Below are 24,256 nucleotides of genomic sequence, written 5' to 3'. Positions count from 1 at the left end.
TTAGCACATTTTTGTCGTTGGAAAGCGTGTTCGAAGAACCGCCCGAAAAAAGTGCGCGCGTGTGTGTGTGTGCGTGTGATGCGTTTTCTTTGGCGGGGCGAGCGATGGTTTCGGCCGTGTGACGTCTCGCAGTATATTCTTGTGAATTTGCTTTCCCTTTGGCGGTCAAATCACAGGAGTATACTGTGAGAGGATGCCGGCAATCGTCGATCATCTTGCTTAAATAAAAAAATACAGGAAAAAGGAATGGCGGTCATCAATTCACTGCCTACATCAACCATGTGCTTTTGCTTAGCCGGATGGTGTGTGCGTGACCGCCGTGCAAATGCGGCTCCGTGGAGCGCGCGCGTGCATGTGTGTGTGTCCGTGCAGCGAGGGAAAACGGCGCGGCAGAAATATAAGGTAACGTATCTTCTTTACTACCGTCAGCTCTAGACAGACTTGTGCGTGTATGCGTCCGCCGACCATAACCACAAAAATGTGTCCGTGGCGCCTAAAAAAGATGTCGTCGTTCCCCCGTTCAGAAATGACGCAGCCGAGCTAAACTCCTATGATGATCATATACTATTTCAGAGCTAATCCATTGAGTTCCACAATGAAATCAAACCTATTCACTGACTTCTCTATTTGCCGGCTTCATTAGAACATCCGGAGAAGACGCAAAACGAACCCGCAAGCAACGTCCATTAACCTCACTATTTTCTTTTTTTCTCCCCTTTCCTTCGTAGCTCTTCTTTTCGTTGCCTCTACAATGTGTCCACGGCTGAAGGCGGCGGACGGGTATGTGGTGACGGCGTGGATCGGGTCACGCGGACATTTTTTAGCGGCGCCGAACGGGTGGTGGATGGGTTTATCTTCCGACGGAAGGAAGTAATACCACTTATGACGTGAGTTTGCCGACTGACCGGAAAGTTATGCAACGTTGGGGTGGTTCGTTTTGCGAAACGGGAATACAGTGATTTAGTGATTCCACAATACTTTACATGCGAATTATTTATGATAATAAAAACATTGAAATTTAATTAATCCACAGCTTTTGGTTTTGAGAATACAGGGCAAGATGGATTGAGAATTTAACTTGGATTGGGTAGGATATCGAAAGTTCCCGCTCTTTGGTATGTGGAAGAATGGTACTAACGTGAGTTTTTAGCCAATTATCGGTTCGGTTATTTGTTGCTTAACATTTGGTGGAATACAAAAGAAAGAAATAATGGGGGAGTTCGACAATTCTAAATGCGTTCCCATGATTTGCTTAATAAATTATGTCTTGAATTTGTAACTTGTTTCTGGGAAGAAAATAAAAATAAATGAGGAGAACGTTCTTACTATTCCTCGCGATCTACTTTCTTCAAATATTAACAATAATTCACATGATCTATCTTATAGATAATATCTTGAATTTATAAATTGTTTGATTTCAGAAATGGCATCAATGGAAATTTAACGGTTAATTTGAAGGTAACAACAAATAACGCATCATCGAAGATGGCGTTTCAGTAACGCCAGTGCTGCCAATTGAACAGCAATTCGTAATAAAATTCTTTATGAATTACAAACTGAACACTGTGATATTCATCAGTATGAATAGTGCGCAGTGAAATTCCGAGATTGTTCAATGGTACAAAAATAATCTGATTACCTAATAGAATACATGAGGTGTCTGCCTTAATAATTTTTGATCATCTTTTCCTCATTTGCGCCTATGGCTATGCAATGGGTAACACATGAATTCTTTTCGAGTGCATGGACCGCTGCGTTTCTGTTAAAAGAACAAAACGGGTGGAACTTACGCAGTAAAGGTTAAATGGTTTAAAATAGACTGGTGGAGAACTCATATGCCATGAATATTTACTCTTGTATAGTTCTTGTATAGGATTAGTTAAAATGATAAAATCAATTGTATTATTACGAAATATTTCATTTCATGGCAAGGCTCTTTCCCAGCTGTGTAGAACTAACCTTGGTCAGTGGAATCATGCACAAGATAAATACACATCAAATATTAATCTTGATGTAAACAAAAGAAAAAATTCAACACGTCACGCACGTCACTTTCTCCTCCACTGCTTGCAATATGTAAACAAAAGAAAAAGTTCTCCGTTCGCTATCTCGTCGTAGAAGGTGGATGTAACAGATTGTGCTGGAGGACGATAAGCCTGGTCGTCGTTTGGTGATGTGAGAGAAGAAATTCAACCATGTTTTCCGTGTTCAAGAAGCTCGCGAACAAAAATGAAGCACCGTCCGTGTCGATTCCGGAGTCCGTGGGACAGACGATGTCGGATTCGCTTAAAAAGCGATTCTCCCGTGGAGTGCAGTATAACAGTATGGTTGCCCGTTTTCGTGTGGGACGTATGTCTTTTTTGGCTTGTTTCTAATGGGCCTGTTCTATTTTCTTTTGTAGTGAAAGTTGTCATCAAAGGTGACCGGAATGTGGGCAAGTCATGTTTGCTCGAGCGCCTGCAGGGAAAAGCCTTCATCGAGCAGTACACACCCACGGAGCAGATCCAGGTTGCGTCGATCCAGTGGTCCTTCAAGGCGACGGATGACGTGGTCAAGGTGGAGGTGTGGGACGTTGTCGATCGTGGGAAATCGAAGCAGAAGAGCACCAACCTCAAGCTAACGACCACCGGCAGTGGGAGCGGTAGTCCGGATGCGGACGTTCCGGTGCTGGACGCTGAGTTCCTCGACGTTTACAAAGGCACACACTGCGTCGTAATGATGATGGACATCACGAAGGCTTGGACGTTCGACTACGTGTGCCGCGAGCTGCCGAAGGTGCCCGGGGATATCCCGGTGCTGCTGCTGGGGAACCACTGTGATATGGGTCACCATCGGGTGATTACGGCCGAGCAGGTGCACGGGTTCGTCGAGACGGCCAGTGCCGAAAGGCGCGCGGAAATCGTCTACGGCGACAGCTCGATGCGGAACGGTTTCGGGCTGCGGTTGCTGCACAAGTTCTTCGGCGTCCCATTCCTGTACCTGCAGAAGAGTGCACTCGAGGCGTCGCTGCGGAAGAACGCACAAGATTTGGACATCTGTAGGCTGGAGATCGAGGAGTACCAGGTACGATGCCCGGCCACTCTTTTCGCCGTGAAACGTCACGTTCTGTTTTGCTTATGGATTCTTCGTTTTTTTTAGAAATCGGATGACTCCGACTACGGCCGGTTCCTGGATAATCTCATTAGCAAGAAAAAGGCCCGCGAAGGCGCATCCACACAGCCCACAGACCCGGCCAGCCTCATCCGGCCAACGAAAAGCATCATCCTCGGTGCGGGCCATCCAATCATCGTACCCGATCGGAACTCGCATCTTGCGGTCTCTTCGACCACGACCGTCAATACGACGAAGCTTGGCCCGCAGCAGCGTCAGGAGCAACCGACCCGCAGTGCCACCATGACCACCCTGTCATCAGAGCTGAACTTTGGCAAGATCGACAACGTTGATGAGTTCTGCCCGGACGGCGGTGTGCTCGATAAGTCATTCCTCGAGGATACGCTCGACTCGGGCCCGGGAAGGCAACCGCCGACCGTGACCAACGTCGGCGACAGTGACGACGACGACGAAGGGGAATGTCACAATCCGCTGGTTACAAGATTTGACGACGAAGAGCTCGGCGCCGATCAAACGGACGTACCGGAGGTGGTCAAAATTTCACCTGCTACGGAAACCGCGAACCCAAAGCCGAAGGAAGAGCGTTTCAATCCGTTACGAGTCGATTCTTCCGTGGTGCTGCTCCCGAAAGCAAACCAGGTGCTCTCTTCCCCAACGGTGGACGATGGAAACGGTGCTGCTAAAGACGACGCTGACGCTGGTCATACTGCCGACAGTGGGGAGCGGAAGTTTTCGCTTTCCAGCGTCGAGCTGGAGCTGGAGCGAGTAGGGACGACAGGTGTGAAGGCGAAGCTGGGTGCGGACTACGGTTACGGTTGGGGGCCGATAGACACCAAAGAGCGACGCTCGCCGGAAGGAGGCGAAGATGTGGTCTCAACGTCGTCAGTGAACCGTTCCAAGAGCTCCGGGGAGAAGAAGGTAAAGTAAACTATTCATAAACTTTTTCTTTTCATTTTTTATTTATTTCTGGTGTTTGTTGTATAAAATTAAGCTATTTCTTTAAGTATTACGGGCAGGATAGGTCTGAAGAGGAAAGTTTTCACATGAGTAAGGCCTATTTCAATAATTAACAGTGACCAATGTTAAATACCATTTCTTCAGAATCTTTGTTAACCAATCATTATTGTGATCGGATTTTATGGGACCTTAATTGGGACGAACTATTTCTTATTTTTACATAACCACCAATAAGTTCGTAACCGAGGAGCCACACGTGAAGCTTTTTACACCGAACGAACGTTTTTTTCGAGCGGCTGGAGCTTTCCGTGTGTCAGCAATGCCTCTCGCTCTAATGATAGTTTTCTTTTTCCTTCCTTCGGTTCACGTTCGGTGCTCAGAATTTGAGCGAACTTTCGCTAGCGCACAGAAAAAGTCGAGCGAATTTTTTGGGCATCCCGGGTTTGAAGGTACATTTGACAGTTATCAAAATCAGTCAACAAAACAATTTTATCTTGTGTGCATCATTATTATTTTTCACGATGAATAACTTCGAAAATTGGAGAAAATGACAGCATTTGCGGGAGGTTCTGTTGGGTCATTTTTTGCAAAGAAAACTGCTACGGAAAGTTATCGTTTGCTTGTAGAAGTTTATGGCGACGATGCTTTAGCGAAAACACAGTGTTTTGAATGGTTTCAACGCTTCAAAAGTGGCGATTTTGACATCAAAGACAAAGAACGCCCAGGACAACCAAAAAAGATTAAAGATGAAGAATTAGAGACGCTTCTCGATGAGGATTCGTGTAAAACACAAGACGAGCTTGCTAAATCGTTGGGAGTGACTCAGGAAGCCATTTCGAAGCGTTTGAAAGCCGCCGGGTACATTCAGAAGCAAGGTAACTGCAAGCAAGAAGCAAGGAAATGCAATAAATCCTACTAAAATTGCTTAAAAATGCCGAGATGAAGTGTTTTAAGTGAGAAAGATAAGGCAGTGATTGAAGCTTATAAGTAGCAAGGTGAATCAATTCGAAAATTTGGTCGTAGACTTAGTCGATCGGATAAAGTCATACGAAATTATTTGAAAGATCCAGACAAATATAATACGACCGAAAGAAGGCCGAAAAAATCGAAGCTGTCACCGAGGGATAAGCGAAGCATTGTGAATTTGGCCACAAATTCGACCATATCACTCTCTATAATCATGTTCACTATCAATTTGCTAGTCTGTAAAGAAACGGTTCGGAAGGCTTTGCAGACCAGTCTCAACATTATTCGGGCAAAAATGAACAAGTGTTCAAATCTGACTTCTGTACATAAACAGAAACGAATAGAACTCGCCAGCCACAATATGGTTCGCCAGTGGGACACGGTAAAGTCTTTGTGAAATTATTGTTTATTACTCCTACTTACAAAAGAACCCAACTATATTTTGTTCAATTTTTAATTATTTTAATGTTCGTTTTTCGTGTATAGCTTAAGTAACGTGTATAGCGTAACTTTTGTTTACTAATCCCTCCCTACTGTCTGTCTTTCCTTTTTGCAGTCGAAGGACAAGGACAAGAAGCACAAAAAGAAAAAGTCCAGCAAAGAGAAGGACGAAACGCGCGATAAGGGCGAAGGCAAGCACCACCGGAGCAGCAAGCGCAAGAGCCACGTCGACGAGTTCCTGAAGGAGATGCAGTCGAACGCGGACGGCGCCGGCGACGATCCGGTGGACGAAGCCTACGAAGCGATCTGAGATGAAACTGCCTCCCGTTTGCTGTCCTTCCGCCTTCTCCGTACCGCACATTCCTCCGTACCGCCCAGTGAGAGCCGGTCAGGGTGTTATACATGGTGTCCGCCAGAGGCAATCTTACAGGAAAGGGACAGTTAAGCCAGTCCCGGACCGCTGTGTTTCTTTGCGAATTTACTACTTATTACTTATACTCCACTATATTACTGTTAAGCTTGAAACAAAAACTACAAAAGATTAAAAAAAAAGAGGTAAACCGTGGATTAAAGACGAAACTAACATACAAATCTCGTCCCGCAGCTAGTTGCCACGGCGAGCGAAGCGAACAAATGGCAAACGAACTACAAACTTATTAAAATATACTTATATTACAACATGTTTTAGTCAAACTGAAAAACAAAGCATTGTATTCGAATGGAGGGTTGATGGAATTGTGGAAAGAAACTCAAGAAATGTCTCATTGCTTTAAATCGCGTTCTGTTGGTGAACTAGTAGTTTAAGATAGTTGAAGCTGATCTCATTTGGGTCTTTGCACTTTGCTCATCAAAATCCTAATCGCTTTACTCTTCTGCAGCTCGGCTGAATTTTTCCTTGTTTAAATCTTTTATGCAAACACCAGTAGCGAGTTTCCTGTTCTACTATCGAAAACACCAAATCGTCTTTGCTCGTTAGCAAAACAAGGGAAAAGAAATATAAACCGGCCAAACGGTCAGCGTGGAACTGGATTCAAGTCACAACTTAATTATTTGACTCCTGTTTTTTTCTTGCTTCTCACCCTCCACCTTTCAGAGTCCCATACCGCACGAAGTGGCCACATCGATTTGAGCTCAATTTCTCCATTCGTACGGACGTGTATTTCTGTGTGTATGTCTGTGGTTTCCCGTAAACTTTACCACATCAAAAGACACAGCTCGCTCGATTCATTCGTCGTTCTTCCTTTGGCACCGTTTGCACGTGAAGCCCGTGCCGGAAGATATCCTGGCGAAGCGTGATGGCACCCCGCAAATTGTCCTGCGTTCCATCACTTTTTCCCCTTCCCCCCTCGCCAGGGAAAAGGGCAAACACGCAGACATAGGATGGGGCAAGTGAAGAAACGAAAAAATGAAAACAAAAACCGAACGGCTTCCGACAAGAGGATTAACTTTTTCTCACACTTCTTTCACACACTCGTACACGGTGGGTTTCACTTCGATGTTGTTCCCCGGTTTTTTTTTCGTTTGCTTTTTTAATGTATCCTTCCCCGCCTCATCCTTGGCCCTACCCTTCACCCCTACCACCGGCCACTGGATGCTCCTCCTACCGAGACGCCGGGGGAATCCGATATCCTTTTCGAATGCGGTGGCTTAAAACGAAATGTAAACGAAAGCGAAGGACGGAAGCAGCACCGGTCGGTGGGAATCCGTGGGAAGATGGCCAGAGTAGAGCGGGACACCGGGGATTCTCCAGGGCACCACAGTAAGGATTCGCGTAATTTGAGCAGCTTACTGGCCGGTTAACGGGTTATTTTGAGTTTGTGTCTGTGTTTGTATGATTTAAGAATAAGGTAAAGGATAACAAATTAATCAAGTTTTGCAAAATTTAGATTTCAATCTCCGGAACCGCATATTGTTGAAGTAGTTTTAGTTGAATGCAATCGTTTTGATCAAATAGTTAACGAGTGTTTTATCATATAGCAAAACATCTTCTAACAAATTAAACTCGTTTCAAACAAACATAGGTGAAAAAATGAATATGATAGGTCAAATTTGTCGACAAAACATTCGCATGGAACTTCTGTAATAATATTTAAGTATTTTCTGCCGAATCTCAAACGTATGAGTGCTATTATATCTTTGGAGTAAGATAATATAAGCTTAAAATGATACATGATTTTTTTATAAATACTGTATTTTGGAGTGAAATACATTAATATTTTATGAAAGTTTGATTAACCATTCGAAAATCCATTTCAAACCACCTACTTAAAAAAAACAAAACACTCAAGAAACCCTAAAACCGATATTTCAACTGCAAAGTAGTAATATAATTTCTTTGTAATTGAAGATTTAACGATAAACTGTATAAAAACAAGTGTTGAGGACATATATAATCAATTGTACCGATTGAACCTTCAAAAACAATAAAAAACATCGATCTACTTATACTTGTATCTACTGTTTGGCTTTCTACAAGCTGTGAAAATTGAAATAAAAACAAACACCATCATCATCGTGTGGGAAAAAGATTTCATCTACTTGCGTTGAAATTGTTTGATTCCGACACCATCTGGCGGCTTGGTGCGGGTGAAATATGTTTATATTTGAACCATATGGAGTAACCTTTTGAACTCTTCTCGTCCGGTTGGACATCTTTTCCCCCCTCCTAGGTCGCGCTGGACATCGGGATTCCGTAAGCGTGTCCCGCAAAAGGCAACCAGAAATTATTGCAACACACAAACACGAAAGAGAAGGACGTGGTGTTGTTTGGGAAGGATGCGAACGACAAGGAAGTTGTGGAAGGAATGAAAAAAAAACATAAAAGTGGTGGTGGCGCTACGAGTAATGAAAATGAAACTGAAAATGAATGGAAAATAAAACAAAAAAAGGAACGGAACCTCGTAAGGAGTGAAGGGGAAAAAATACGAATACGTTACCCTTCAAGGTGCGACGGTATTTTTCGGTGACGTTCGCTTCTCATTTGAAAATTTTCCCATAATGCTATTTTACGTTCTACGTCCCTTCTCGCTTGCTTCGGATTTCCTTTCTTTCAATCCCACTTCAAACGTTCGGGAAGTCGGGTCGCAAAGTGTGGGAATTTTTCGGGCCCATCAGAGCGTAGCAAAGGGCTTTTCCAAGCGCACGGCAAGGAAAGGGGAAATGAAATGGAAAACCCAAACAACACACACACACACGCACGCACGCAACGAGCTAGAATTCTTGCACATCCTCAGACGCTGCTAGGGCTTCCCCTCTTGGGTTGTTTCTTCTGCGGATCGGAAGGGAACGCTTGCGAAGAAAAGAACCTGAGAAGGCGCGACGGCTACGGCAAGACCACGCGGTGCGAAGGTTGTGTGTGTATGCGCAATTCCCACCAGCCGCAGCAGCAGTAGCATAGAATGGAGAGCATAACCATTTCTCCCCCCGTGTGTTGTGCCTGTTTTCTTTTTTTCAATTTTTTTTTCTTCGCTTCCTTACTCCGGACCGATCGGTCTCCCTTTTCTAGATTGTTTACATCCTGTCGAGTGCGAGACACCGAGGGGGAATGTTGTTGGTGTTTGTCTGTGTGTGAGAGTTGTGGGTCAGCTGCTTCACGTCACGTTTTCGACGGCGTGGGAAAAGACGTCGACCCAACGACCCACAACAGCGGATCGGTCACGCAAAGGGAGTCGACGACCGGGCCGGGAGGGAGACCTGACGGAAAGGAAGCAAATACACACACAGCCAGATGTGTTAAGGGGTGAAGGGGAGGATTGGGGAGGGTGTAGAGAATGTTGTTAAATTGTTAATCATGATAATCATGCTGCTGCTGCTGCTGCTTACGGTTTTGCCTAGGGCTGGGGTGGGAACGCACGTGGTGGTGAGGACACACGGTTGGTTTTATGTTTAGAACGATCACCGACGATCCGGCAGTCCGGCACACGATCTGTTCCGGCATTCGCGTCCCGGATGCCGTCGCTGCTGGAAGCTGGAGCTCGTCCACTTCCTGGTGAGTGAAAAGTTTTCCGTTCTTAAAAGTGGTTGATCACCAGTGTGCAAAATGTGACAAAAAGTTGAAATCTCCCCAAAGTAGAAATCTTCAACAACAAAGTGAAATGCAAGAAAGTGGGAGTTACACAACAATCAAATTTTTAAAGGAGCAAAACAAGTGAGAAACCGAAGTGAAATATGTAAACCACACGCATGTTGATTGAAACAGTTGTTATTCGTGTAGTTTAATTCAACTCAATTAGTGTTAAATGAAAAAGTGGAGAAATCCTGCCTAAATCTGAAACAAAAGTGTGTGAAAAGTGGAACTGCAAGTGGAAAAAAATAAATGTAACAAAATTATGAAACATTCGATGAAACATAACTGATTTGATTTGTGAAAACGATAAAATACAAAATAATCACACAAAAAGTTAAACATCGGTAAAATTGTGCAAAAAGAGGAATAAAATAGGAAATCATATGCAAAGTAAATGGCAAATCCAAGCAAGATGAACTCACATCGACAGGACGATTACGCATCGGAGAACTATCTGCGCAGGATTAAGGCGGAAATCCGGAAGGTAAGAGAAACGAAAGTGTGAAGATCAAGTGAAATAATGATGAGAGTTACAAACAATAATGAACGCTGCAACGCTTTGTTGGATGGGGTTTGCTGTACAGAAGCGATTGATTTAAATTATTATAATTGACAAATATAAAGTTAATCATGTTTAAACATAACAGAAGTGATAGAAAAGAAGTGTTTTTAAAAGTGTGTGAATCAAGAAACTCTATTTATGAAAAGTTAAAAAGTTTGTATTAAAATTAATGTGTTTATTTGAGTTGTTCAGGCAGATAGATAAGAAACCAACGGAAAAGAAAGACAATTTATTTATGAGTGAATGTTAATGTTAGAAATGTGCAAAGTAAATTTACAAAAATTTAAGGAGATTATCGTGTAGTCGATTCAGTTGCAAAACCGTACAAGAAAAAACACACCATTGATTGTTGTTCTATTTTATCAGTAAACTGGCGTTGTACAAAGTGGAAAACAGTTAAGCATAACCCAGTTTTACTTTTGTGGACGCAACTATAAAAATTTTTTTTTAAACATTCAAAACAATGAGAAGTTTGCTTGTTTGAAGCTGGGAAAAAGATGAAAAGTAATTCTAACACGAAAACAAAATACTTTTATGCATTTTGCTAGCATTGCAGATTGATGTTATTATTAGATGTGGTGTTTCATGTTGTTGATTGCAAGAGATAAAAAAGAAGGGAGGGAAAATTATTTTCTTAAAACAGGAACAACTGTAAAACATTTGCAAAATTATCTATAAACCGATCGTTTATTGAAAGTGTGTCTGCCATTGAGTGAAGAATAAAAAGAAGTAGCTTCTCATAACTGAAACATGAAACACGAAACAAATGTTTGCAAAACGAAGCCGTTTGAAACCCCTTTTTTAATTTTTCCCACGCTTACACTCTTTCTCGAACAGACGAACAAACCGATCATGGAGAAGAAACGGCGCGCACGCATCAACAACTACCTGAACGACCTCAAGTCCCTTCTGCTGGATGCGATGAAGAAGGACGTAAGTATAAAAAAACGGTTCCTTTTTTCCGCTACGGGGAGGAACTTTCTCACGAAGCCAATGAAGGTCATCGCATGTTCTGACCCGGATCATTTTTTGTTCTCGCCCTTGCTCCCCTCCACCAGCCCGTCCGCCACTCGAAGCTGGAAAAGGCGGACATCCTCGATCTGACGGTGAAGCACCTGCAGGACATCGAACGGCGTCGGCTCGCGGTGGCGATGGCTGTCGATCCGTCGGTGCCGGAAAAGTTCGCCAGCGGATACCGGGAGTGCATCGACGAGATAGCGAAGTACTTCGACACGCTCGGCACGGTGGACGAGGGGCTGAAGGGGCGCGTCCGGAAGCACCTCGAGAGTTGCCTCACCTTCCCCGGTAAGACGGCCCCATTCCCCGGCGGAGTTGGTGCCTTCGGTGGCGTTCCGCTCAGCTCGCCCGACGACATCAACAACAACACGCAAGGTTTGCTGAATCGGGTGTTTGCCAACAACTTGTCGCTCGGGATGTTTCCCTCGGCGGGCATGGGATTCCTCGGAGACCTCTCGGCGTCCATGCCCTTCAATCCGTTTCCCTTCTTCGGACCGTTGCGGGGCGTTCCCTCGGGGACGCTACCGGGCCATGGCGGTTTTCCGGCGTCGCTGGATCAGGAAGTTCCGGAGCTCAAGAGGGAGACAACACCACGCGAAAAGGAGCCCAACCAACGGAGTCACCCGGTGAACCCGGTCGTTCCCAGTCCTCCGGCAAGCCCTGGGCCTCCCAGCGAAGCGGACGACTCGGGGACGACGCTGATGACGCCGGTCGGCAAGACGGGAACCGCCAGCGAGCAGCACACCATGGAGCGACTGCTGGCCATCTTCCCAACGCCACCGAGCCCCGAAGACCCGCAGCCAACGCAACGCCGGTTCGGCAAGCTTGGCCACCATTTCGGGTCGTCCCCCTTTGTGCCGACGGGACGCTCGTTGGTGGACGAAACCCCGGACACCAGCCGGGAGGAAGGAGGCCCGAGTTCCGACACCTCCTCTCGGGAGGCAAACCGAGAGCAACCCGACGGCGAAGAGGGAAAAGATAATCCCAACGGGGAAATGTGGCGTCCTTGGTGACCTCTACCGTTAAATTTCGTATCGTTTTTTCTTTGACAACCCCGAGAGAGCTTTAATGGCATCAGCCACCAACTCGGTTGTGGTCTGCCACGCTTTAATTAAACTAAGGAATGTTAGCTTAAGAATTAAGGAAGTTTGTGTTACTGTAGCATTGAAAAAAGGAAGAAAAAGGTAAACTCTTTTAAAACTCTCAAATTCTATAGTGCGGTTGGTATCTTTTAATGACTCCAACTTTCTGCTTTATTTGAATTCTTATCCCTTGTTGATTTTATTTGTAAACAAGTTGGAGAATTTACCAGTGAATTTTCAAACAACTCAGACGATTAACACTTACTTACAGCTTAAGAACGACAATACCGTTTCATGATCTCCTTCAAAGAAATAAATACTTTTGTGATATCGAGTAACGATACTATGCTTATTATGTTGGTTGTTTTCTTATGTTATGGGAACGAACTAAGTCCTGGGATGCGGCTGAAGGGAACAAACTTGTGATAAACGCATTGCAGCACACTTTTCCGTTTAGTTGTTTAGTATTTGTATTTGTCTCTAGTTAAAATAAAACACACGATAGTAACAACATTTAATTTTGCAAAATTTAAAAAATGTCCAATGCTGCATTAAGCTGTTGGAACTAGTGTTGAGTCGTGTGCTACTGTGTTACCCAACACACATACAGTACAATAACATTTGTTTTCACATACGCATGCCGAAAAAAAGTGTGCAAGCACGATAAAGTGTCGCACCATGGAAGGGACCATGCCTTGGATTTTTGCGCTATGTTGTCACATGTTCATTATTTGTATGAAAAGAACTAGAACCGTTCTAAAGAAGTGAGAAAATAGGTTACGAGCAAAATTAACAGAATTGTAGCAAAAATTGAGCAGTGGAAATTGAATAATTTTCCAAAAACATCGAATACTGCACCTTTGAGTCGATATTACACATGACAGGATAACGTGTATTAAAATTTTCAAAAAATCGTTAATTCTATTCTATTCTTAAAATTCTGAAAAATGTGTTGCATTGAATGTAACTATACTTTTAACGATTCATGTAATCGTTTACAACACTGGCTAATGTTTCTTACGGATTATAAAAATGTGATTTCTAAATTTTAAAGTCAAATGAGAGGGTAAAAAAAAGCCCTAAACATGCAGACCTAATATCAAGCAAAATTATACAAAACAGCCTCAAAACAGATTTGTAAAACTTAATTTTTTCAAAACGCACAAAAATTTCGATTCACCCTGTCTATAGTTTATCTAAAGCAATTTTAAACAACCTAAACAATTTTAAACAGGGTACGTTCGCTTATTTGATGGTTTTTGTTGTTCTACAAGTGGGCAGGCTGAAAATGAACCTATTCCTAAATTTAACACATTTCTCAACATGTGATTGTATTCCAAAGCAAACTGCTCAGAATTTAATCGATTTGGTTTGAAAAAACGGTTTAAATCTATCTCTTTTGAGGTCCAGTTCGTTATTGTGCGATATTGCATGGAAAGTCTTCACAAAAACATATATTTTTTTGCAATTTTCGATACTGGAACGATATTGCAAAATGTTGGGCCGTGTTGAGATCACTGAAATTTCGATCGTATGGGATCGAGATTGTTTTTTCCTGAGGCCGTACGTTGTTCAGTTGATCACCATTACCATCATGTTGTTCATTTGGTGAGGTTGTATACTGCCTCCAAGTGTTTGTGCCGCAATTTAAAAAATATAATTTAATCGATAATTGTTACTCAAGCAACTCGAAGCGAATGAATAAAAATGGGAAACTATATTACACGAAACCTATGATCACAAAAATAAGAACATTAGAAAATACAATTTCAATTAAATTACGGCAAACATTCATGAAAGGAAGGGTTACGCATTTGATAACCCACTTTCCAATGGACCATTTGTAAAAATCATTTTACGCCGTCGTGGAATGGATAATCAGATAGCAATCAGATTGAAATGTGTCGATTGTTTCCAACCACATTTGCTTGACATAATTTAATGCACACTTTCCACAGTCCCGATTTTCCCGGTTCGCGTTGATGCTGCTGTTGCTGCTTGTTTGCGATGACAATATATTATTTTTACTATTAATTACGATAACATTTATCGCCTGCCCGGGCGTTGCCGGGAGGCCCGCGGCCCGCGGCAGGTGGCGAGTGTGTTAAGAGAGATAAAAATAAAGATAAAGTGGATGATATTAATTATATTAATTAAATATTTAATGTCGCCGGACTCGGTCCAGATCCGGTCCGGTCGGGCATAACCGCAGCAAACCCGGCCAGGGTTTATTCGCGTGGTGGGTTGAGGAAATAGTAGAACATTGACATTATAATCAGCCGGAAGACAACAAATGGAATGACAAAAAAAAAACACGAATATCACAGAAATGCCAATAAAAACTACAGCCCGATAGGAAAATGCATAACATAGTCTAAACGGAAACGGAACTCGCTTAAAACGAAACTCGTGCTGCCCATTCCGCTCGATTCGGTTTTGGGGTATTGGGGCTTTAGCTACGTGTGTGTGTGTGTGAGTGTTCTGTATTGCACCGCGTGAATGTCCTTTTCCTTCCCACTGGACGGTATTTAAAGCGCGTCCGGAAGTGTGGCGATGGTAAATAAATTTTAAAACAATCTTTAACCGCCGAAGCGAGGTGCTAGCCATTTTCTGGCTCATTTAACGCGCGGGACAGGAGGAAGTGGCAAGCGAGCGAAACTGGTGATGGGATTTTCCCGCACCATTTTCGCACCATTCATATGATTAAGCCGAGCTTCGGTGGCAAACAAACGGCTCGTCGAATTTTACTAATATCACTGCTTTTTTATATTTTAATGATGCACCAATTTAAAATGCTTCATTACGGATTCCATGTCGGTCGGAAGTGAGGTCCATTTCCGGTCCCTGGAATGGAACTTGCTGTAGGGTCAACTGATTTACAAGGGTTCACGACCTTGCCAAACTCGAGCTCATCAGAAAAGGCCACAATTGAATACTGTGGTTTTCTTTTTACAAAGGGACACAAAAACATATTTGGGGAGAATGGTAAGAGTGGTGAATTTGATGGAAAATACTTAAAACATACAGCTTTCATTTATGACAACAATTTCGGAAAACACTACACAACGAGTGAAAGGTAGGAGCGGATTCAAAACTCACACAATCCCACGCGGTTCTTTGAATTACTTCTGTCCGTGGCAGGGCGGTTCATTTCAGTCCCGTTTTAAACACGTTTCTTTGGAATTTACTCTCCTTCTCCCAGGGAAAGGATTTTCCCGACTCATCTGTCAAGGTTCGTCTCTAAATTCACAGCGAAACCCCCCCGCGTTTTTCGGGGAAGAAAGAATGGAAAAGAGACAGAAGTTTCCGACGTGCCGTAAGTCGTTCGAGTGTGTGACAAGTGGTTTTTCTCCCGAAGAAGGGGTTGAGTTTCGTTTTCCATGATCCTTTTTTCCGGGTAAAAATTGAAGGCATGCTGCGAGGTTGGAATCTACATCAAGCATTGATGTATGACCGGATTGCATACCAAAAGGCGCACCGCACCGAATGCTGCTTGGATCTCTTTTTCCGCCCGCTTTTGCACACTTTTATTAAAACAAATCTCGAGTTTTTAACCAATTGCTTGTGGGAAAATTACCTTTCTTCCTGTTTTTTGTTCTGTTTCCACTCCTTGTGCACAACCATGTGATGTTTTCATTTGTGGCTTTTGCAGACCGCCGTCCGATGAAGATTGGTAGCCGGAAAAGAAAATGAAAAATAAAACACACCTCATCCGGAAGGAACGCGCTCACGTTCGCCGTCGACGTTTGTGGCTGAAAAACCGGCGTCAAAAAGGACGGAAACCATTATTTAACTTTCATCCGCATTTCTTCAAAATAAACTCCCATTTCCCACACTCGCGTGCGTTGGAGCTCGGCGTTTGGAGGTGATTCGAGTTGCGGTTAAGCTGAAACGGGGGTTTTCCCCCAAAATCCTCGTGCCACGTGAGCGCGAACACGGGCCTCGTGGATGCCGGGAACGGAATAAAACAAAAAAGAGTGATGGAATGGGAAGAAAGCTCGTTTGACCAGCACAATTTTCCCCCACACTCGGAACCTTGGGTGGGGTGACATTTCCCGAAGCGACATGCCACCACGATTTTCCACCCGCGGCTCAGGTTTTCCAACTGGGGTTACTGGCGGGCGCGGGAGAAAGAGTGAGTTCTTCGTCCTGCCCACCCTTTTTCATATTTTATTATATATTTATACATATAATATAGGGCAAAAGGGAGCAACAAGTGGCAACTCTTGGGCCGCATGCCGTTTGCTGTACGTTGTGTTAATACCTGTTTCCAGCCCGATGGACAGGGATTGGTACAAGTGTGTGGTTTATGGTTGTAGAAGTCACTACCAAACGGTTCTTTTGGTTGGGAAACGTTTTTCTCTTCCATTGGAGTTGAGTTGTAAGAAAAAGATTTTCTTACGGGGTTAGAAAAGATAGGCGATTAACGAAGTTTACCAATTTCGGGTTGAAAGCAATTTTGATGCGATCATATGACTTTATGAAGTTTAATCTCTTCCACAAACTTTACTGATAGTTTTAAATCCTCAAGTGTTAGAGGCATTTGGTTAATCCAATTGACCGACCAAAAACTAAAAACAACACTTTCGAAGGAAAAGTAGAGAATGCAGGGCAATATCAAATAAACCTGGAGCAAAAGTAACTTGCATGGGTTTTAACTAAACAATATCATTACAAAATAATTTCGTGAAAATATATATATTATTTCATAAAAGTCATGAAACTGCTTGAACAATTTTAAAAACTAGAATAAAAAGTTAAAATTAAAAAAGCTAGATAAAACTGGCTACACCTGACATAAATTGTATTTAAAATTCAACCAGCCTGGGACGTAACGGAAATTACCTGCTGCTCTACGAACAACACGATCTCAAAATAAGATCGTACTATAGAACATGTCAAGTTGTTGAATGGACGTTGGAAATAAATCTTTTCAAAATCGCAGCAAATGCGAGTTTATGTAACCTAAATTATTGAGGACCATTAAAATAACAGGAACCTAAGGGTAAAACTAAAAGAAATAGGTTTTTGGTGATGTTTTATAAAAAGATGTATACGGAAAACGTCTTTGGAATGAACAAAGCTTTGGTTAAAGCGATTAAGTAAAGGTGTTAATGCTTAAGAAAAGAGAGTGGAGAGATAAAAAAATACAAGAATCATGCGGTAATATAATTTAAGAATACTCCAAAGTTCTCGTAACTTCAGAGCTCAAGGCAATAACTTGGGATAAGTTTCTTGAAATTATCGTTTAATAAAAGAACCATAGGCATAGATGATAAAAAAGTGTTCTAAAAAGCAAAAGTATGAAGAAACCAGTTAAAAACTTTCATTAGAAAGCATGCAACTGCATTGGGGTCACAAATCGGGATCAAAGGAACTCGAACGCTCGCCGTTTTATTGTGGTTGTTGAGCTGACAGTTGTTTCGTTCTTTATTTAGTGTGCCTTTTTTTATTTGCCCCTGCTCAGGACGAATGGCGGACTTTTCTTTTTTGTTAAAGCATGCAGTTGTTTTTAATCATTTATGGTAGGAAAAAATAAAGCGGAATCGAATCGAAAATTGCAAAATCACCATCAACCGGCGACCGACCGCCGTTGGGTGAAGGTTTCTACAGCAAATTCTATTGGCTATTGTGGCAATGAAGGACACACACACACACACACACACACACACACAGCTCTACTTGCTTCTCTACTAGCGCTGCCGAAAGGCGACACGATCAAACGGTAATGATTTTGTTTTTTCTACGCTGTGCAGCGTTCGGGACACGGGAAAACGATTTTCTTACTAATCACAAACAGAAGGCCACATCCCTTGCGCGAGCTGAAGGCTGCATGTATGTATGTGCCCGGTTTGTCGCAGTATTTTTTTGCAGTGGGTGGTGGGCAGGGGGACACATACCGAAAGAAAGAGAGCGAGAACACATCCACGAATGAGATCATAACAAAATGCATTAGAAAAATATGGCAGAAATTGACATCATCGCCCTCGTGCGCCATAAAACTAACGAACACTTGCCCGGACCATGTCCATTTGCGGAAAACGCAACGGGGGATATGAACAAAAAACCCGAGCTGCGATAGTGACAACAACGACGCTGTGGAGGTCCTTCCTCCGATCGCCAGGTAGAGAATAGAAGAAAAAAGAAAAGAACATTATCAAAATTCCCGGCGAAACGAATGGAAAATAAAATAGCATCTCATTCCGCGAAAAATGGCCCACCGTTCTGCGTTCCGATTTTTCCAATGGCCGCATGTGTGTATGTAAAACTAACCAGCCGGCTCCGTCCTTAGGAGTTCGGGATAGAGGATAGGACACACGGAACACGGGGTTTTCCCGCTTGCTGCAAAAATAGGAGTCAAAGAATGAATAAATAAATAGCATAAATATTATATCAGATGATGATCAACCGCTGTTCGGCGTCGTTATTCCTTACCCTTCCACAGTTCCAGCAGCTTTTCGGGGAACATTCGGAGGAAAATGGCGAGTTTTCCTACATACATTCCTACCGTTCCTATGTCTTCCGTTCGTCGCGATTGTTTTTGCGTTTTTAATTTAGATGATCCTCGTTTTCGTCCTGTTGTTTGTTGCCCCTTCCCGTGCGCCGTTCGGTGTTTTAGTGATTTTCCTTATATGCCACCAAAGCTTGCCCATCCTGCCTTCCCGAACCGGTCCTGAGCTCTGAGGTCGTGTGTTTTATGCTAACTGTTTCTGTAGCAGGTTCCTAAGCGAACGGACACTCATTCGCGATGGCCAACAAATGCCAGGAGGTATGGAGGGGTCGTACAACTGACCAGTGGAAGGAGCAGGAGGCAAGTGCAGCTCTATATAGCATGACTTCTAACCACCTACATTTCACTTTTCTTATCAGCGCAAAAAAGCATCGTTCTTATTTAGCAAAACAAAGCTGCGATGGGTTGTGAGGGGGAGGCCAATGTCCGAAGTATGGTATTAAACGCGCAGACACAGTGGCATGTGCAACATATGCACACACACATCCATGCAACCGAACTCCGAACGTCGTTTTCGAATCCTTTTTCCTTTTTCGCACACCGGATCGGACCGTTCGAAACGATCATAGCGAGGAGTTTGTTTGGGGCAAGGGAGTATGCAGGGGAAGGGAGAGTGCACTGTCAAGTGACGATGTACATGGTTAAAAGCCAAAAAGTATGCAACACTTACTACTCTATATGTTAACTCGCTACGTACGTGTTCGTCGTCGTCGTCGTCGTCGTCGTCGACGTCGTCCTTGTCGTTATCCTTTCTGCCAGGCCTCCAGCCAAAAGTCTCTGATGGACGTGCTCGTGTGCGTGTGTGCTTGAAAGAGGGAGAGAGGAATAAAAAAAAAGAACGAAACAGCAAATGGGACAGGAGAGCAGAGACGGTGAAGGGATGTGTGGCGAGGCAAATATGAAGGCGTTCGGATGCATTCTATTCGATTTAGAATTCGTTGCTCAAAAGAGAGGAAGCTATAGAGAAAGACGGAAGGAAGGAGAGAAAGATAGCGAGTCGGGATGAAAAATGTCAAAACAGGACGATGACGGAGCACTGCATGAGCGAGTAAACTGCAGCTCGGACAGCGGGGACGAGCGAGAGGCAGCGCTATCCAGAAATAAAACACACGATCGTTGGATATTTTCAGCGCCTACCGGTTTTTTATCCTTTCCACACAGGAGAAGCACATGGTGGGAACGTAGGGGGGAGGGGGAAAAATAACAACAAACAAAACAAAAACAGCAACAAAACATAGTAGCATTAAAAAACCACTTTATGCAAACCGTCAGACACTCAAATGCCACGCGGACACACGCATCGCGCCGTTGGTCATCGTAGGCTTCGGAAGAGACGGATTTGCTTCGGCGAGTTGCAGAGTCGCATCCCCTTTCGCGCACTGAACCACCTGATGTTTGTCCTCTCACCCATCCTAGCCAACTAAAAAGAAAAAAAAAACGCTAGATAAAATAATAACAAACAAAACTATTGCTTTTTTAAATTATAGTTTTTGCACCCAGTGCACCATGGGCAACGACACGGACAAAAAGAGGGACAAATTTTGTACTCTCATGAAACGGAAGATTTTTTCCGGTTACGAAAAGCGGAGTTTTGCTCCCAAAATGATGAAGTTAAGAAATGTTATGAATAATTGTAAATAATAATATAACAGGGTTGGTTCTTCTTCTCTTCTTCTTGGCGTAACGACCTTGTTGGTCATGCCTGCCCGTAAGGGCTTACGAGACTTGTTTCCCTGTTGTACGTGGATAGTCAGTCCTCTCGTACAGGGGAGGGTCCGGTCTCGGTTGGGATTCGAACCCACGCCGTCGAGGTGGTGAGCCCCGGCCGCTCATGGGCCGATTTTCTAACCGGCGCTACCGCTCGGCTGTCGCGGACCCCCTTAACAAGGTTGGTTACAAGTTATTTTATATGAATTCAATCGGTTAAGCTTGCGAATCACAAACCAATTATTGGCGATGAAAAGTTTTTAAAACATTTATGAGCACGGGGTGATAGATATGCAATTTAGCATTAAAAATTTAGATATTAAATTGTTATTTATTATAAGGTCACAAAAAAATGTGACGGATAAATAATTCCTGCAAGTTTATTGCTGTAACGTTATCAATGAAGCACACTATTTTGTCGTGATGCATTCACTTAAATAAACTTTGTTGAAAATACGAGATATCGATGATATTGAAACATCTGACTCTTAAGTTCAAAATGCAAGGAGATTTTTCAAAATAACTCAGGTGCCTTGTGTGAAATCAGCAACACATGGCAATATCTCATCAATAGGAAAACGTTTCGTTGAACCGACATGAAAGAAGAAACGACTGTGTGCCGACAAACCTGGTATTAAATTATTGTTCGAAACGCTTAAAAACCTCGCTTACGATTACAATTTATTCATTCAAATCTAACAATTGTAGCTTCTCTCAAATAGTTTGGATTATTTTTCAATTTTAGAAGCAATATGGAAAAATGAATAATTCATCCCATTAACTAAATTAACACTTTGACGGCCGCACAATTCACGGTGTCACAACGCTTTGCGACCGGCGCGTTTGCACTAGATCCTCCGTATCTGGCCGCCCTGTTTGATCATTCTTTTCCAATCTTTATTAGATTTTACGAACGAACTGTTGGAGAAACAAACTTTGTGTATAAACCCTATGTGTCAGTTTGACACATTTGTCAATACTGAAATACATTATGAATTCATTCTGTGTTCTACCGCCAACGAAACCACACGTGTTTTTCATTACGATATCACTTTAGGTTATGGTCCCAGTGTAACAAAATGGAGGATGAGAAAAATGATCGTTTTCTGCTCCCATTGTTTAATGGCTCTAATTACAATGCCTGGAAATTCCGTATGCGTGTGTTATTGGAAGAGCGTGATCTTTTAACGTGTGTAGAAACAGAATCGGCGGATATCGAGGAGCTGCGTGATGCTCCTGGTGATACAGCAGAGAAAAGTAGAGAAAAGGCTATGGCGCGCGAGAAAAGGATTAAAATGGACAAAAAGTGCAAAAGCTTGTTGGTGTCAAGGATACACGATTCCCAGCTGGAATATGTACAGGATAAACCTACACCAAAAGCTATTTGGGACGCTTTGTCTCGCATTTTCGAGCGGAAAAGTATCGCCAGCCGAATGCACCTCAAGCGACGAATGCTCTCATTGCATTTTGAGAGCGGAACACTGCAGGATCATTTCCTAGTATTTGATCGCTTAGTGCGGGAATACCGTGCAACAGGGGCAGTGATCGAGGACTTGGATGTAGTTTGCCACTTACTTTTGACTCTTGGATCCGCGTACTCAACGGTAGTGACCGCGTTGGAAACCATGCCCGAAGAGAACCTGAATCTAGAATTCGTAAAATGTCGTCTGTTGGACGAAGAGATTAAACAACGAGGCTCAGGTATGGAACCGGCTTTAGTTGAAAGCGGATCACCGGCTTTTGTGAGTACGAAGAAAGTGTTTAAGACGAAGAAAATGTTCAAGTGCTACGGGTGCCAACAAGAAGGCCACAAACTTTCAAAATGTCCCAATAGAAAGCCAAAGGCGAATTTGGCAAGCAACGGCAGTGTTTCGTTCGTCAGTTTGGTCAGTAGCAATGAGTTATTGGAAAAACAGGAGAAGGTGCAATGGGTTATTGATTCGGGGTGTTCAGACCACCTAGTGAAAGACAAAGGTCTTTTTGAATCATTGTCTCCGTTACCAGTTCCTATAAGAATAGCAGTTGCAAAAGATGGCGCGTCGATCGAAGCTCGGCACATTGGAACAATACGGCTCGTTTCAATAGTAAATGGTGTGTGTATTCCGTGTACGGTAAACGACGTTCTTTTTGTTCCCGCACTACGCTTCAATCTGTTCTCGGTATTGAAAGTTGAACAGAAAGGTATGAAAGTAGTGTTCGAGGATGGAAAAGTGTGCATATGGAAAGACACAAGGCTTGTTGCCACAGGTTCGCGTCGGGGACAGCTGTATGAACTGGATGCAGTCAGTGAAAAATGCAATGAAAAGAAATCTTTGGTGGCATGCGGACGAATCACGAAAAACCTTGATTTGTGGCATCGTAGGTTTGGTCATGTGAATAATCGAACACTAGAAAAGTTGATTAGACATAATTTTGTGAAAGGCCTAGATTCTGTGAAGTGTGACGATTCGGATAAAATTACTACCGTGTGTGAAACGTGCGTAATGAGTAAACAGACTCGTCAACCTTTTACAACATACGAAGGAAAACGCTCAACACGTATACTGGAAATGATCCACTCGGATGTATGCGGACCAATTACACCAGTGGGTCCAAATGGTGAACGTTATTTCGTGACGTTTATTGACGACTGGAGTCATTTTGTCATGGTTTACCCCATGAAACGTAAGGATGAGGTGTTTGAACTTTTTGTAAAATATGAGGCGTTAGTGACAGCAAAATTCTCTACAAGAATATCGCGTTTAAGGTGTGATAATGGAGGAGAATTTAAAAACCGCCATTTTGAAGCCTTTTGTCGTCGGCAAGGAATTCAAATAGAGTACACAATACCATACACCCCACAACAAAATGGCACTAGTGAAAGAATGAATCGCACACTTGTAGAGCGAGCTAGGGCAATGTTGGAAGGTGCAAAGATCGACAAATGTTTTTGGGTACAAGCGGTCGAAACAGCAGGATATGTGGTTAATCGTTGTCCAACAAGAGCGAATGACGATGACAAAAGTCCAGCTGAGTTATGGGAAAGTACCAAACCTGATTTGTCTAAGTTGCGTGTTTTTGGCTGTCCGGCGTTCGTCCATATACCGAAAGAAAATCGCAAGAAGCTAGATGCTAAGGCATGGAAAGGCGTATTTGTCGGATACGCACCGGCAGGCTACAGAATATGGAATCCTGAACAGAAGTCCATCGTTGTAGCGCGAGATGTTGATTTTCTGGAAATGGAAACTCTGAAGAACGTCGAAAGGAGTGAGTGTTCCAGAAGCTACGATAACATTGATGTAGTTGTTTTAGATCAAGAGGAAGCAGAGCAAACAAATGAAGGCAATGATCATAACATAGAGGTTATGAATGATCAGGAGAGCACAGGAAGCGAAGGAAACTACGACACTGGTGAAGAGGAAATAATTGAAGGTGAAGAAAATTCTAATACCAGGCCTGTTCGAGAACGAAATGCTCCTGTGTGGCATAAAGATTATCAAGTTAATGCCAGTTTTGCTCTTAATGCTTTGTGCTATGTTGATAACATACCTGGATCAATATCTGAACTAAAGGAAAGAGACGATTGGATATTGTGGCAGCGGGCATTACAAGAAGAAAAGGATTCAGTGCGCATGAAACACGTGGATGTAAAGTATTTCTTTGTAAGAGACCTAGTAGAAAAGGGTACCATAAAGTTGCAGTATGTTCCAACAGTAGAACAGGAAGCGGATATATTGACAAAAGGTCTACCTGCACCAGCTTTCACGAGATTGCGTACATGTCTAGGATTGTCCGATTCTAAGGTTTGAGCGGGCGTTTTTGGGACTACAAGGTTTGAGCGGGCGTGTTGGAGAAAC

At 43.1% G+C, this 24,256-nt stretch overlaps 2 protein-coding genes across 2 annotated transcripts; both read left to right on the top strand.

The window, feature by feature from the left end:
* The first annotated feature begins 2,095 nt into the window (after window positions 1-2,095).
* LOC131272086 (rab-like protein 6) lies at window positions 2,096-6,157 on the top strand. The gene is made up of 4 exons (XM_058273705.1): window positions 2,096-2,322; window positions 2,402-3,063; window positions 3,139-4,029; window positions 5,591-6,157. Exons 1-4 carry the CDS (start codon window positions 2,196-2,198, stop codon window positions 5,783-5,785), a joined length of 1,875 nt encoding a protein of 624 aa, XP_058129688.1. The 5' UTR covers window positions 2,096-2,195; the 3' UTR covers window positions 5,786-6,157.
* A 3,749-nt stretch (window positions 6,158-9,906) lies between these two features.
* On the top strand, window positions 9,907-12,133 carry LOC131266741 (transcription factor HES-1-like). Its single transcript, XM_058269364.1, has 3 exons — window positions 9,907-10,025; window positions 10,941-11,036; window positions 11,162-12,133. The coding sequence occupies exons 1-3, from the start codon at window positions 9,936-9,938 to the stop codon at window positions 12,131-12,133; spliced, it is 1,158 nt and encodes a 385-aa protein (XP_058125347.1). The 5' UTR covers window positions 9,907-9,935.
* The last annotated feature ends 12,123 nt before the right edge of the window (window positions 12,134-24,256 follow it).

This window comes from Anopheles coustani, chromosome 3, assembly GCF_943734705.1.
Source record: "Anopheles coustani chromosome 3, idAnoCousDA_361_x.2, whole genome shotgun sequence".
In the NCBI taxonomy this organism is placed as follows: domain Eukaryota; kingdom Metazoa; phylum Arthropoda; class Insecta; order Diptera; family Culicidae; genus Anopheles; species Anopheles coustani.
Note: the sequence above shows the minus strand (reverse complement) of the source record. Positions and strands in the feature narration are given on the sequence as shown.

Bases quoted from the DNA above. Each gene is read 5' to 3' on its own strand.
- LOC131272086 (XM_058273705.1), top strand. From the start codon at position 2,196: ATGTTTTCCGTGTTCAAGAAGCTCGCGAACAAAAATGAAGCACCGTCC. The intron at 3,064-3,138 runs GTACGATGCCCG...CGTTTTTTTTAG, and splicing joins TGGAGATCGAGGAGTACCAG to AAATCGGATGACTCCGACTA. The intron at 4,030-5,590 runs GTAAAGTAAACT...TCCTTTTTGCAG, and splicing joins AGAGCTCCGGGGAGAAGAAG to TCGAAGGACAAGGACAAGAA.
- LOC131266741 (XM_058269364.1), top strand. From the start codon at position 9,936: ATGGCAAATCCAAGCAAGATGAACTCACATCGACAGGACGATTACGCA. The intron at 10,026-10,940 runs GTAAGAGAAACG...TTTCTCGAACAG, and splicing joins TTAAGGCGGAAATCCGGAAG to ACGAACAAACCGATCATGGA. The intron at 11,037-11,161 runs GTAAGTATAAAA...CCCCTCCACCAG, and splicing joins TGGATGCGATGAAGAAGGAC to CCCGTCCGCCACTCGAAGCT.